We start from the raw sequence: 15,868 nt of genomic DNA, 5'->3' as shown, positions 1-15,868 counted from the left end.
TCATGGAATAATCTGAGTATGTTCATTAAAACTGTCACTTGATGAAACATATACCCATAACCTATTTACTGTTATATTATTTCCTGAGACATTAACATTCCGACTAAGTTTATTACTTAAATGTTAATTATTTGTTTGTGCTGATGGAATGGCAAACCCATAGTTTATCCTCATCAGTACAATGTGAACATGCAGGATGCTTTGCTTTTCCGTGACAACGGAAAATAAATAATGACTTATCTGCAGGCATTCTAGCACATCTAATGATTTGCTTGAAATCTTAGCCGTGGGTTTTATGACACAAGACCTGAAGGGGCTATGCAAAGTGATGTGTCCTTTCCTGCTGAGAAGCGAATGAGCACACCAGAGAGGGTCTGACCCCAAACAGCCAGATTTGTAAAGTCACCACTTAACTCCCTGGGAGAATGGCCTGCCCCAGACAGCAGGGAGGGAATGCGTGGCAGCTTCTCCAGAGCTGGAGAAGTGAGTGCTAATCCATCAGCCACGGTTTGCCTATGACCTTCCACATCACACTGTCAACTTGAATTGCTAAGAGCCTTTCTAACTACTTTACAATAAACAAACCACATAAGATCGATTACTGCCAAATTTAGAACTGATATACAACTTTTTTAAAAAGGTAAACCCTTAATTTAAAATTAACTCTGTGACTTAATCCTCACGTATTTATGGAGTATTTACTATGGGGAAGGCAGTCTGCTGGGCGTTGAGAGAGAATGGCAAACCAAAACACACAGACGTGGACCCTGCTTTCCTGAAACTGTGTGTTCCCTTGAGAGTCCCAGCTATGTTTGGTTCAGTAGAAACAGGGAGTGCAGGTACCCCTTGAAGTGTGTATGCCATGCGAGTTACCACTGAAAACAAAATGCAAATAAATGCCACTGGCTTAACAATACATGATGCAGTACACTGAGTATCTTCAGTATTTCCCTTTTCTTTTTTGTTCTTGAGATCACCAGTTGTATCACTCGATACCCACAACACATAAGGAATGTGCTCATCCAAGTTGGAGGAAAATGATGAAAGAGATGAAAACAAGAAGCGTTGCTATCACACGCTACGTAAGGTGAAAGCTTATATCCAGACAAAAAAGATCATGTGACAGGTCAAGCATGGCTTGTGATGCTTTTGCTTCAATGTCACAGGTCTTATCTCTGACTTCTTTCAAGTGAAAGAAAACCATCTACTACCAGTAACCCATGTTGCTGACAAAGGCCTATACATCGACAGGGACTAGGAGAATGCTTGCCTGGAGGCTTTTGTAGTATTGTCAACAACTGCGGCCCAGTTCTGGAACCACTCTCGACGGCTCCTTCTTTCCGCAGGGACCACATGGGAGAAGTCTCCCTGAATTTCTCTCCCACAACATGGATGGCAATGGCGTCCCTATCTCCTCTTACCTAACTCTTACCCTGGTCTGCTGCCTGCACCCCATGCCTCCCCGGCCTTCTGCCCTTGTCTATGGTCGGTTGTTTCTACACATCACACCTCTCTTAAGGGGCTGATGAAGTTGCTTCCCTTGCCTGCGGAGGCAAATTCCCAAACCTGGCCCAGCTTTCCATAGTTGACCTGAGACTATCTTTCTGGTTTTAATCCTCCACTGTCATTCTTTACAGTTTCCTTTTGAAATCTGTGTCACCATTAAAAAAAGAATTAGGTAGCTTCACATACACTATCGTAGAACAACTGCTAAGATCATATTAAGTGAGCAAAAAAGCAAAGTATAAAGCAGTGTGGATAGCAAATGCTGTAATTTGTGTTCAGTAACAAAGTACGTGCACATAGATACACACAAATATCCCCCGGAAATGGCAGGATATCTCTGGACGAACACTCGGCAACTGGAACTGACAGCTGGTCCTAGGGAAATTAACTGGGTAGTGGGGGTATAAGGATGGGAGATTCACTTTGTAACGCTTCTACTTGTCCCTTTCTGTAACCTGGATTTTACCTTATGTGCCTACATGTATTCAAACAAAATACTTCAGAAAATTATAACCTTGTGTTGCAGCTCAGTGTTCCTCTTTTATGCCCCCAAATATACCTTGAGCTTACTTGTATTCACCTTCTATTTCAAGGATTCCTCCATTACTCAGCCACTCACCCCCATCCAACTCACTGTCGCTTACTTTATTAATACTTCCCCCAGTCTCACAGTTGTGTCATGGCAAGATACCCACCTTATCTATGCATCTGTTTTATACTGTTACTTGCATGCATTTTACTTCCCTTATTATCTGTAAGCTTTTGAAGGGTAAGGCTATCTGAGTTCTAGTTTTTCAAAATATTGTAACTTGAAAAAACCCCAAATTAATAATATGAGGGGTGGGGAACAGAGACAACTGTGAGCTCTAAATGGCAGAGCCCACAGAGTGCTTGCCTAGTGGCATGCCCTTGGAGCCTAGCTGGATGAATAAATAAAAAGGACAGTCTTCCAACCACAGGCTAGGGTTGTTTTTTGTTGTTGTTGTTGTATTTTTAGGATTAAAGTCTGGTTCGCACAATGTACTTATTAATAGAGATGTGAACAACTTTCATGGTTTCAAAATCATGTATTATTCTTTAGGCTACAAGTTTCTCAAAGGTTTCACCAGAAAGGGGAAAAGGATCCCAAGGATTGCTTTGAGGACAAATAATGAAGAGATCATCAATCCAATCTAAGAATCAGAAGTCAAATACTTCTGACCTGTAATTTCTGTTCGCCACCTGACTTCTACTAAACATCTGCCTCTTCACCATCCCCTCTACTTACCTGGCCTCTCAGCTTTACCCACATCCTTAATTATCAGGTTTCCTCTGCCCTCTGCGTCACAATATCTATTTCAAGCAGTTGTATAGTCACCTCCCCCATTCTGTCTTCCACCTTAAGTTACAAACAGTCACCTTTTTACTTTGAAATTCTTAACAGGTCATTTNTAACAAATCTTTCCCTCTTTCCCAAATATAACTCCATGTGATCACAGCCATGAAAGAAGGACATCCAAGGAATTTATATTTCAGCCTAGAAGTTAGGACATTAAAAAAATATAACATGACTCTTCTTTTAGGAATGGTGATTTCATGCTGTCCAACAGGTTTCACAGATACATATATATATATTTTTAAGAGAAGCAAAATACATGTTAACACTGGAAGCTAAAGCAGATATTAAATGTTTAACACACAAAATTCCCAGGTAGACACGAACAAGATGCAGTCACTCCGTAACGTCCTGACAGAATCGTGCAAAGCAGTTTTGTCTCACACCATCAAGCAAATCATTTAGCAACTCCTTTTTGCTGTCAGGGATGCAGAGCTGGGGTCTACTGACAACAGTATGGTTCAAAACTGTACGCATTGTGTTACAGCAGAGCAAGAGTAAGAAGTATCTTTTAACCTAAGGAAGATCAAATATTTCTATAGCTATTGGAATGTAAAATAAAACAAGATGATTAAGTTATTAAGGGAATTTTTTTTTTTAAAAAAAGTTAACTTTACTTACATCAAGAGAGCCTTCATTTATAACAATCATTCCCATGTTCTTCCTCAAAAGTTTGCAGGAGTGGCCTATGTCCAAACATAGAGTAGATTAATGGATAGAATTCATTTCTCTAGAGAGCAGTGGTGAAGATGTTAAAGTGCTAATATTGTAAAAATATCAAATTTTATTTACTTTTCATCTATTTTATTAGATAAAATTAAAGCTTTGTCTATTGTGTTAGGACTGGTGACACTTGTTTTCCAGGTTTGCAGAAGTCAAAGGAGAAACGCTCTTGCTTGTTCCAGGAGGGCTACAAGGCTAACATCTGGGAAGTTAAGGCTGTCCTGAGAAACAAGTACGGAAAGAGAATGTGGTGATGACTCTCAATGTCCTGAAAAGGAACGCGTTGATATGGAATATCCTTCACGTGGAGAAGACGCTGGTATCTGGAGAAGGGTGCGGGAGGCTGTCGGGCTACCTTGTGGACCGCGGACCCCACCGCCGCCTCCCTGCCCCGCACTACTGCCATACCCTCTACTGTGCTGCTCTCCCTGGCCATGCTGTGCTTGCAGCGGGGCAAAATCACCTGCTGGCCAAACCGACTCTGCCTACTCGGGACCCATTTGTGTACAGGTGAACTTGGCTGGAGAAAAACAAGTGACCCAGCTGGCTCGTGTTTAAAATATTACCATCACATTTAAAATAATATCATCTAACCTAACCCTTCTGTGATCTCTTTTACTATAGTTTTTTAAATGTTTATTTATTTTGAGAGAGAGAGAGAGAGAGGTAGAGAGCAAGCAAGAGAGAGGCAGAGAGGCGGGGGATGAATCCTGAGCAGGCTCCACACTGTCAGCACAGAGCCTGATGGGGATGTGATCACAACCTGAGCCAAAATCAAGAGTTGGATGCTTAACTAACTGAGCCACCGAGGTGCCCTGATACAACTGTTTTAAATACCATCAAAACAGTGACCATTCTGGAACTCCTATATCCTTGCTTAGAGCTCTTTCCTGAACTCCAGACTCTCATATGCCTATGTAAGAACAGACACTTAGGTGTAAAACAGGCATCTCCAACTTAACATATCCCAGAAACTGGATTCTTGATCTCCTCCCAGAAAACCTGCTTCTCTTCGGTCTTCCTCATTTTTGGTTAATGGCAATTCAATCCTTCAGTCACTATGGCTAAAATCCCTTGGTACTATGCTCGAGTCCATTCTTCTTCTCATACCTTACATGTAATCAGTTAGTCAACCCAATGGGCTCTCCCTTTAAAAAACACACATATTCCAACCATTACTCACCACTTTCACGGTTACCACCCAGGTCCAAGTAACCACCATGCCTCACCTGGATTAATAGAACAGCCTTTTCACCGGTCTCCCTGCTTCCACACCAGCTTCCCTCCCAGTTCGTTCTCAGCCAGCCTAGCAGCCAGAATGATCATTTTCATGGGAAAGTCAGTCTATGTCTCTCCTCTGCTCAGAGCCATCCAGTGGTTTCCCATCTCACTTGGAGTAGATGCAAAGCCTTTACAACAGTCTGGGAGGCCCTGTTTAACCTGGGTTGTTACACTGCTGACCTGCTCTCCCCCTCTGCATTTCTGCTCTCCCTCATCATCCAGTGACAAACTCCCTCTCCTCTTTCAGGTCATTTCTCAAAGGTCTTCATCTCAATGAGTTCTTCCTGACCTCTTGACTTACAACAGAATCCTCCTGTGCAATGCACATTTGCTACTTTACTCTAGAAAAAGATCCAAATGATTATGGCCCAAGACTCTAAAAGTTAAATGTTACCAGAAGCCACCTCCATACTCTTCACAGGCACTGTCATAATAGCTCCATACCCTCAACGATTCTCAGGATCACTTCTTTTCCTCACATACCACTCTGGCCACCAGATAGCCTCCCTCTAGCTGTCGTCATGTTTTCTGTTCAGCATATTTGTGTTTTTCATGTCTCCCAAATCGGAAGTGTTCTTGCACATCTTCTTTCCGTTTGTCTCTAACACCACTGATACTGTGAATAATCAAAATTAACCATTTGTTTGGCTTACAGATTTACACTTATACTAATATCCTTTAAAAATTAATTGTTCTCTACGCCTAGCATTTTGCTATAAATCTGTTGTAGTTTTATATTCACAGAATGCTGTGATTACTAAAACTTCTAAAAGGAATATTGGTGAAATGATTCTTAAATAATGACACTTGATACTGACTTTGTAAAAATGTGATTTCATGCTGTCAGTACCTTTGAATGGTTTCTTCAATTTTGGGAGAGTTTTGGATGTAACTCATAGGATTTATATCCAAAGGTTGAATCTATGTCAGGGATTACAGTGCTCAGGCAATCTATTATTACCAAATTGAAAGAAAAAAAAGAGTGACATTGCCTTGCATACCAATGGTACTATGGGTCTCACACCAAATACCAGCTTTTCTTCTCAGGAAGATCTCTGTTATGCACAGAATTGTGTCTCCCTAGTTTTACATGTTGGAACCCACACCCACAATGTTTGCAGATTGGGCCTTCCAGAAGTTTGAGTTAAATGAGGTCAGAAGGGCAGGTTCATGACCCAATAGGACTGGTGTGCTTCTGAGAAGAGAAAGAGCCACCAGGAGTGTGCACCCGCAGAAGACAGCCAGCTGGGGACACAGAGGGAAGGCAGCCATCCTGCCTTCAGGAGATGCTTCAGGAGAAACCAAACCTGTGGACAATCTTGTTGGACTTTTCAGTTTTCAGAATCGCGAGGAAATAAATTCCTGTTGTTTAACCCACTCTGTGTTATTTTGTTATGGCAGCATAAGCTGACTAATAAAACTGTTTTGTGAACAATGACTTCATTGCAGGATGAATGAAGGCTGGCAACATTACTTCCCATCTCAGAAATAACCTGGGGTCACATAAACAAGTGCCGATACACGAGTCTGCCACAATCCCTATCTCCAGACTTTCGCAGATAACTGCAGAAATGTTACCTACATGTGTCAACGATGGATGGAAGGTGGGGGAAGGCAGAGACAGAAAGGGGAGAGAGGGTTATTTTGTGGTTGCAAGGGCTAAGGTTTGCAGGTATACATAATCACTGCAAATTTAAAGGGGCACCGGGGCCATAAATAAACAGATAAGCCCAGCAGTATCCTAAATATAGAAATCGTACAAAACCAAATCTTTCAAATCTTGAAGTATCTCAAATTTATCTTCTAAAATAGGTCAAACTGTTCAAAAGCATCATGATTTAAAGCTTGAATTAGGTGAATTACCAATGTTGATGGCAGTTTCTTGTTTGTCCCCTGTAAGGATCCAGATCTTGATGTCTGCTTTCATGAGAGTTTCTATGGTTTCAGGCACTTGATCTTGTAATTTATCCTCAATGGCTGTAGCTCCAAGTAGCTGAAGATTCTGGGGAAAATGAGCCGCAACAATTTTAAGATTCTTTAAGAACTAGAGTATGTATATGTTTTTCAATCAGAGACTAAATGGTAATATGTAGACTTCGATGTAAATTCCAAGTATCCCACTGAGTTTTCTCTTAAGGATCCCTGACTTTAATCTAGTACCTTGACATGAAACTGAAGATACCTATAGTACTTTACTCCTCTCTAAGGTAGGCAGCTGATTTTTAAAAATAGAAACAAAACAAAAAGCCATATAGAAAGGAGAAATCAAAAGGGAGTTAAAAAGGAGCAGGCAGCTACTAAAAAACAACAAAAACTATGGAAGATCAACGTAGCAAACAAGCAATCTTGATGACCTGTTTGAAAAAGAGTAAGAACAAATGCTTATGAAAAATAAATGCTTATGCAATTAAATTATAATTTGATGCGGTGTCAGAAAATGCGCACATAGCATATAATTAGAAACGCTGAGGAAGAGAGACATAAACCAAGTGATAGCATCAGTTTCTGTAAGAAAGAACAGTTTGGGTGATTTCCACATTACTCCCTACTGGTGTAGTAGAAGGCCAGAGTCTGCTAAAGATGGTTTGCTCACTAGCTGGTATCTTTCATACAAGATGGAACTGAATCAATATGTTCTGCAGAAAGCTCTTCTAATCACTCACAAAGAAGATGAATGGTTTCTACTCTCATCTTCCTAAATTAAGGAAAAGAGAACAACTTTGTGGTTGTTAGGGAAACCTGGCTCACCGCAGAGGTACAGGTAACGGTTCTTGGTCCCTAAATACATAGGAATGCAAACTGACATACTCAGCCACAATCAACTGATTCTTGGATTTTCTGGGCAAACTAACCACCAGGATGACCCTCTACCTCAACATTTATCTTTCTTTTCAAGTTTTTTTCTCCCTTCTTGCCTTCATTTTTGTTTTAAAACATCAGACAAGGACAGTGTAGGTAGAAGGGAAATCAAGTGCTAAGGATAATGTCTAAACTGGTAATAACAAAGGAAGCATTCCATTTTCTGTCTTCCTTCTAACATTAAGTTCTGTTTATTATTTACCAAAGTGTAAGTTTAAAATTAGTCCGAAGTCTTGGTAGGCCTGGGAAATACGGTTAAAATATATGTAACATGAGTGAGTGAGAGAGAGCTTAGGAGTATATCACTCATGATGCTCTTGGCTATAAAAGAAAAAGTTTAACAATGGCTTAACTAAAGATTTGGTTTTCCTTCTGCAAGTAGTATTGAGACAGGCAGTTGTAGGCATTAGACTGATGGCTCAACTCACTTTCCAAGACTCTCTCAATGTCTCAAGGTGGCTGCCACGGCTATAATTATCACTGTCACAACTGATGACGAGAATAAGGAGGCAATGGCAACTGTGTCCATCTCTTATTTGAAAGCAAAAGTGTTTCTAAAAGTCCTTAGCAGATTTCCAAATATGGCTGTATTTGTTTATTTATATTTACATGGCCATGTTTCACTATCAGTTCTGAGCTTTTCCAGCCTCAGTAGTGGGATGGCAAGACAGAAGGGGCATGGGAACGGGTGTTAAATAGTCTTTGCCACATTGCTTAAAAACAGATGGGCACGTGTAGGCATCGGTGTTTATGCACGTGCGCAAGTGTTTCTGTGTGCATGTACGTGTACAGAGGCACATGCGTCCTCCACTGCTCTGCCTGGAGAAACCCGGCTCATCCTCAAGACCAGTCTCAAAAGTTACTGCTTCCTTGAAGCTGTCTTCTAAAATGAGTCTTCCCCTCTACAGTGCCCTGACAGAAATTTGCTCATCTTTACATATCTTAATTTATCATATTCAGATTAACTGTCTAAATGCACGACTCATAGTTTTGTTCAAGAGGAGGCACCGCACCTTGTTTGTCTTTGTACTGTATCTCCAGAACATGGCCAGTCAGCATTCAGTGTTTGCTGAGTGAAGGGCAAAAAAGTTAAAAAATCCAAAATCCAAATATTATCAAGTATTGCTGCAAACTAGACCATATTCTTTTCAATATATTACAAGTAAATTATATAGCTATTAGATACTCTTGATGCATGACTTCTGAGTTTATAATATGTAAGACAGGAAGGCAAATTCCCTTCTTTAAGGAGATAGTATTATTTTATTATCTTTAATGGGAAGCAGATTTGAAATCTATCATACCCTGATGAATAATTATCATCAAGAAGTTTAAGAATGAAAAGGAAGAACAGTTCAGCATCAACGATGTCAACATCACAATTGCTATATTTTAACATTTAGACAATGATTCTATCCATTCTTTCAGGTACTTTCAGGGCATCTGCAGCTAAATCATCCTGGCCCAAATCCCAGAGAAGACCAGAATATATGTGTTCAAATGTCAAATATTCCACAGAAAGCATGATAAGGTTTTTTTTAAACAATCATGGGGACTGTTCGGTAATACAAGATTTTAGAAAATCTTAAAATCTTTCAAACTATTTTTTCTTGTAATGTCTCACAAAATCCAGAGGTAATTAGATAATGAGAGAGCCAAAAAGTGAACACATTCATTAGAAATACATAAACAAGTATATTTGTGTATCTTGTAGCTCTAAGGGGAGAAATGAGCTCAAGAAGTGTACAGGCACACATTACCACACACAAGTCTAATAAAAATAAAATAACAGCATGGGTAAGATCCTTTTGAAGCCATATTTGAAAGAAGGAAAGCATCTGAATTTGCACAGGTAAAAAGGAGACATTTTTCAAACCAGGCAAAAATAACATGAGGACTAAAGAGGTAGGATCAGCAATGAGCGTGCAGAGAAAAGTTACAAGCAGGCCAACTTGGTGGCTCTAATAACAGGATTTTCTCAAAAGGGTAATGAAACTGTTCTGAATATTCAGCAAAACTGCAGTGGGTCTACGCTGAAGCCTACAAAAGAAAAACTGTGTCCCCAAGACTGTTAATTTTCCTTTTATCCTAAGAGCTCGTTGAGTACAGTGTTTACTAATTTTAGTGAAAGGCTCTGCAGCCTCCTTTCCTTTGGCCCTGGTGTCATTTATTGTGAGATTAAGATCTTGAGCGATAGGCTGTTTGCCCCTGGAAATTAATATCTTTAGCTACATAATGACCATTAGAAAAAAAGATGTGAACTTTGCGTGCTTTTCCTGATCATAACACAGGAGTGTTTAAGCCATAATCAATTTCATCCCAAACATGTATTACCTTACACAGATGGCCACTAATGGCCACTATGGGAATTACATATTCAGCAAGTGGTGAAACATGATAAAATTCCCCTGGCATTTACGGAATTAAAAAAAAAAAAAAAAAGTCAAACAGTAATTTTACTTTCAAAATGTCACTATGCCAGAAGTTATAAAGGTTTCAGGTTGAGGACTCTTCGACATAATGTAGATTTAATTATCACTGAAAAATCATGAAATAATATTTATTCACCTAGTAACGCCCTCTACAATCTTATTTCTCTTTCAGATGTTCATAATGTATGCAGAATTTTAAAAAGGCATATAAATGTAAAGTCTCGACCTTAGTCAAGATGAAAGCCTTCATGCAGAGTACTTAAAACCTGTATGGTAAAATGTATCATGACGGTTTGGAAATTATGTTTTCCCCATTCATTGTATATTTAGCTAAATAACAGAACCTCAGAAGGACTTATTACCATATTAGCAAATGTTTGGTTAGTACTTAGATGACTTTGTATTTTTTAAAAGTTTGTGATAATGTTCTTAAATGATAAAAAGTTTAACAATCAAGCTCAAAACAACTTGGGCTTCAGATTACAACATGGAGTATTTGGCAGAAGTTTCTTTAAAGACAAAGACAGAATGTTGGTGAGCAAAGTTTTCCTACTAGAGTAAAATAGATAAATACTAGCAGCTTTTTGTAACCTATATTTCAATATGAAATAAGATTCTGACCAGGAAGAAATATTTTCTTACTAGAAAAAATGTACCAGACACTGCTAAGTGCTTTACATTTATTAATTCAGTGAATAGCTTTGGGGAGGCCGAACAAGTGATCTAAGGTCAAACAGAGGTACGGCTAAGCTCCGTTGGTAAGAACAAAGTCCCAGGAATCAATACCCAAAGGCATCGAATGAGAAGTAAAAGTGAGATTAAAAGAAAGGCAGAATTTTATTCAAATCATTAGGTTTTTAAGCATTTGTTTCTGTTCTTCAGTCTTTGGTCATGACTTTGTTTCTTTGAATCAGTTTCAGACTCCGTCCAGAGCTACCCTGCAAAGTGTACCTATTTCTCTGTTTCCATCTGCAGGCGCCTCTCCAAGCACACATGCACGCCTGCACTCATTCTTTCAGATACACTCCAAGCAGGTACTTCTGGGCAAGAGGGTGGGATACAACAGTGGGTTCCTTCCTCTGGGGAATTTATATTTTAGAATGTACCATTAGAGATTCTTTGTTGGATTCCTCCTTGCCTTGTTTTCTGATTGTACCTCCTTTCCTTTTACTGGTACCTGTTTCCCCTATACCCTGGCTGTTTGGCTATGATCAAACCCCGAGTAACTAGCCATGAGGCCAGGAATCTAGAATGGGGGTTTTCAGCATCACCTGGAGGGCTTCTTACACACAGATTTCTCATCGAGGAGGTCTGAGGTGAAATCTGGGAATGTGCCATGGTAACACTACTCTGGGTTTGAGGACCTCACTTTAATGACTACTTTTTTAGAGCAAGGTTGACAACATTTTTCTGTAATGGGAGAGAGGGTAAATATTTTAGGGTTTGGGGGTTACTGCAACCCCTCAATTCTGTCGTGGCATGAAAACAGCCAAAGATCATGTGGAGACAAGTGGGTGGAGCTGGGTTCCAATAAACCTTGACTTACAGAGCTAGGCAGTGGGTGCATTTGGCCCTTGTGCTGGAGTCTACAGACCCCTGGTACAGAATGATGTGAGCAGCCCGTTTCTGCACAGTCCATCTGGACTGAATGCTCTGGATATTTCCTTGTCTAAATCCTACCTTTCTTTCTTAGCCTGGCCTCAGATCCTCTGGTCCCAATTCTCTCTTCTTGCAACCCCAAACTACAGACAAAATCTTTTAACTGTAATACAGGGCTACCATCCGAGAAAAACAGTGCCCTCCCCAAATAATCATATTACCAAATGCTATACGCTACCTTAAAAGTAAACAAAACATTTTCTGCTGGTACAAGAGAGACACACGGGGAAGAGATATCTTCTTTAGTCTGGGTGGTTCAAAAACCCAATCCAAAGTGAGTTAACACGTGACCTTAAATAGAAATTAAAACTTAGCTGGGGTGGGGAGGGGTGAGAGAGGATGGGCAAAGGAACTCCAAACAGAAGAAATCACATGTGCAAAGGCAGAAGTATGCAAAAGCATAGTGTATTTGAGACGTTGCTGTCCAGACAATATGGAAATAATACATGAGGTGAGGCGTGGTAGTGATTTAAATACTACTAATTTAGTAGAATTGTTCTAAGGATGAAATTGGATCAGTGGTCTCAAACTCTGAGTAGTAAGTTAGGAAAAAGATGGGGCTGGAAAAGCTGGTAGAGAATGGAAATGGAAGGGTCTGGATGTTATGTGCAGCGTTCCAAAGGCAAAGGTTATTTGGGGGAGGAGTTTTAGAAGAGGGATGGGATCAGATTTACACTCCAGAAAGTGTACTGGTGGCCAACTAGGGATAGATTAGGAAAAACTGAGGCCACAAGACCAGTTAAGAGTCTATGGCAGTCCTCATGTTTTTTAGCTTGAAAATATGGCAATCCTGGAATACAGATGTGCTGGTGGGTATGTGATTCTTAGTCACTGTATAACGCTGGCTTGCAAAGGTTGCCAGGGTCCTCTCTGTTCTGCATTCCACTGTGGAATTTACTCTTGTGGCTTTTAGCACATGACAACGGGGTTTTATTTAAAAAAAATTAGAGAGAGAGAGAATCTCATACTTGTTTCCTTTCAGTTTAAGTAGGGCTACAGAACCCTAGGACAAAGAGCGTTAAATCACTGGAATGGCTCATTTGCCTGCTTCTGGAGAAATCGTGCAACCGGTTAATTTTCCCAAGGCCAAGAAGTACATTTTAGCTTGGTGCTTTTTGAACCACAGAAATCATATTTGAGCTCTCGTGCAGCCAACGGCTTGCCAAATAAGGTCAGAATTCACACACCCAGCTGAAAGGAATCAGGATTTGAGAGGCGATTGGGTGTAGCCTGCAAAAACAACATCCATCTTCTCTTAGCGAGAAAGCGGCACCCAGTGTGGAAAATCAACCACAAAACGCTCATCGGAAGAGATCTAGCGGGCCAGAGAAGACAGGCATGTAAACAGAGATCTAAGAGAATCTTAAGTACTTTAAATATAAAGATAAGTTGAAGGAAAATCATGAAACACAAATTTCTCCCTTCATTTTTAAGGAAAACAGGGTGAAGAGAGGTTACCTCGTTTCCTACATGGACATGTCCTAACCATGCCATGCCTCTCAAGTGCTGATCTGGTGATTAGGCAACTACACGCTTGGTTACATTTTATCATTCAGGTTTATAACATTTTACATACATTCTTGCTTTTTTCTAAACCAAACCCATAGACTAACATATGGATTGTTAACATGGCATTTGGAATTAAGACCGAACAGGGATTTGAATCCCTGCTCTGCCAACCACTGGATATGTATCGTTCAGCAAGTAATTTTCCTAGGAATTTCGACATCAGCAAGGTAAGGCCAATTAATTCAGACTGAATAGGATCTTTCTGGGAAATGATCTTTACCTAGGACATTGCTCTATTTTTGTAACATATTCTGTGAATATCAGTAAATCCAGTACTTTTCAGAATAAACAGAAATTATAAGAAAGTGGAGATCAAATATAAATAGAAACAGAAGTTTTAACATTCTCTCACCCCAATGCATCATCTTGTGTACTCCACTTTATAGGCCCTTTAACTAAGTAATTAGGGTAAAGAGCAGAGGACCTGAGTTCAGTAAATGCTCAAAAAGTGTCAGGTCTCAGTAGATGAGCTGACAGGCTGCAAACATTCTTAAGCAAACAGTAAAACAGGAAACTACTGGAATTTTAAACCATGAAATCACTAGTACGTCATGTAAATTTTCGTCTAGTACATTTCAGTTTTTAGTACAAATGAAAGTGATATTTGCAGCCTCTAAGAATAGAAGTGGTAGTTTTATCTGAAAAGGCATTCCATTCTAATACAGAAGTTACTGTGAACTTGGCAGTCATAGACATTCAAGAAGTCCTGTTTTCCATTAAGTTCTATATTTTTCTAGGAATCCTCGAAACCACTCGTTGCCACGTGTAGCGAACAGTGCTAAACTACAGTGTTTAGTCACACTGAGTGTAATGGTTGATCGATATTAATGCCACATCAAAGCAGTCTTCATGGAATACCAGAAATGGCAGCCACATTTGAGGGAGGAGTCGAGGAGATCATGGAAAAAAGATCACTACACCTCACTGTCCTACCTCAGTGACTCATCTCAGTGCCTGAGGCACTGTAGTCTGGAACTACACTTTTCAGTTTACAAGCGCACTGCCTGTCTCCCCGCACTGAAGCCGAACAGACTCTGTCCCTTTCCCTTGCTGTGGCTCAGAGCCTAGAACACAGCTGCTGTGTGTTCAGGCATGTGCTGATGAAGCTTTCGAACCATGTGCTTCTCACATTCAAAGATTAAATAATTAAGACGACAAATTTTCAAAATGGCTGTGTCCACATTTCTACAGAATGCATTCTTCAGAATTATTAGCTCTTCCCCCCCCCAACGTATCCTTAAATTAATCTTCAGTGACAACACATGTGATATGAGCATCCTCCATGTGTTGAAAACACATATATATGGACTATATTAGTAATAGGGGCCAGGCTTTCATTAGGCAAGCACCTACTAAATAAATTTGGCTTCTGAATAAACTATTTAATTGAATTGTTTATTTATTCATCAAATATTTATTCAGTAGTTAATACAGGCCAGACAGACAGGCAGGCACTGGAAACACAGTGATGAATACCAGAAAAACAGTCCTTGCTCTCATGAGGCTTCAATCTAGTGGAGGATAGAAGTTACAGAAATTACAAAATGTGTGTGTAAAACATTGCTCTCTGATTCAAAAGAGGGCTAGATTGTCAAAGTTGCAGTGTTCTGATTACTCTTCTATAAAAATTATTTTTTTAACATTTATTCAGTTTTGAGCGATGTGAGCAAGGGAGGGCAGAGAGAGAAGGAGTTCCAGAATCTGAAGCAGGCTCCAGGCTCTGACCCATCAGCACAGAGCCTGACACGGGGCTCGAACTCACAAACTGTGAGATCATGACCTGAGCCGGGGTCGGCCACTTAACCCACTGAGCCACCCAGGTACCCCTAGCTTGATTACCCTTAAGCTCAGAAATGATCTTCTTTGAACCATAATCTATTAAATGAAACTGCATCAGCTAAGTTGCCATTTTTTAAAAACATATTTCACAATCTATGCCTCATAACAAGAAAAAAAAAAAAAAAGAAAAAAACCCAATTTGATCACCAGGGAAATACTGCTTTAATCACTGCCCACTATTATATCTCACTGTTTTCTATTACTGCTCAAGATAAATAATTTGCTTTCATAAACACTAGAGGCAATTAGTAGGTGATCTGTGTAATGCTAAAGATATAATTGCATTTCTCTATTGAAGCAAATAAATATAAAACGTTTTCAGAAATCTATATTTACCATGAAGGGACACCTTCCCATTTCAACCAATCATTTAATTATAAAATCTTCCCTGATAAGATCAGAGCCCTCTGTACTATTAATTTTCAAGGGAAACCGGCAACAGAGTACGAAGATGAGACCAAAAAAAAAAAAATTGTTTCAGAAAGATGTTAGAATCAATGTAAAGTGACAGATCAAAGAACAAGGTGAGAAATTTCAGAGAAACCACTGCTAATGAAGCATAAAGCTCCATAATTATTCTGTTACTTATCTGTAATTTCTCCTGACCAGATACATATAAATGAGT

General features: G+C 39.7%; 1 protein-coding gene across 1 annotated transcript in view; it reads right to left on the bottom strand.

Moving 5' to 3' along the window:
- Positions 1 to 15,868, bottom strand: part of ATP8A1 (ATPase phospholipid transporting 8A1) — a 203,370-nt gene that overhangs the window by 96,764 nt on the left and 90,738 nt on the right. The window contains exons 23-24 of the mRNA XM_077758868.1: positions 6,749 to 6,887; positions 3,503 to 3,567 (exon numbers count right to left, since the gene is read on the bottom strand). Of these exons, the coding sequence (XP_077614994.1) occupies positions 3,503 to 3,567; positions 6,749 to 6,887 (204 nt within the window). The remainder of the gene's footprint in view (positions 1 to 3,502; positions 3,568 to 6,748; positions 6,888 to 15,868) is intronic.

Source organism: Crocuta crocuta, unplaced genomic scaffold, assembly GCF_008692635.1.
Source record: "Crocuta crocuta isolate KB4526 unplaced genomic scaffold, BGI_CrCroc_1.0 scaffold223, whole genome shotgun sequence".
In the NCBI taxonomy this organism is placed as follows: Eukaryota; Metazoa; Chordata; class Mammalia; order Carnivora; family Hyaenidae; genus Crocuta; species Crocuta crocuta.
The sequence above is the reverse complement of the archived record's forward strand: the minus strand, read 5'-3'. Positions and strand labels throughout refer to the sequence as shown.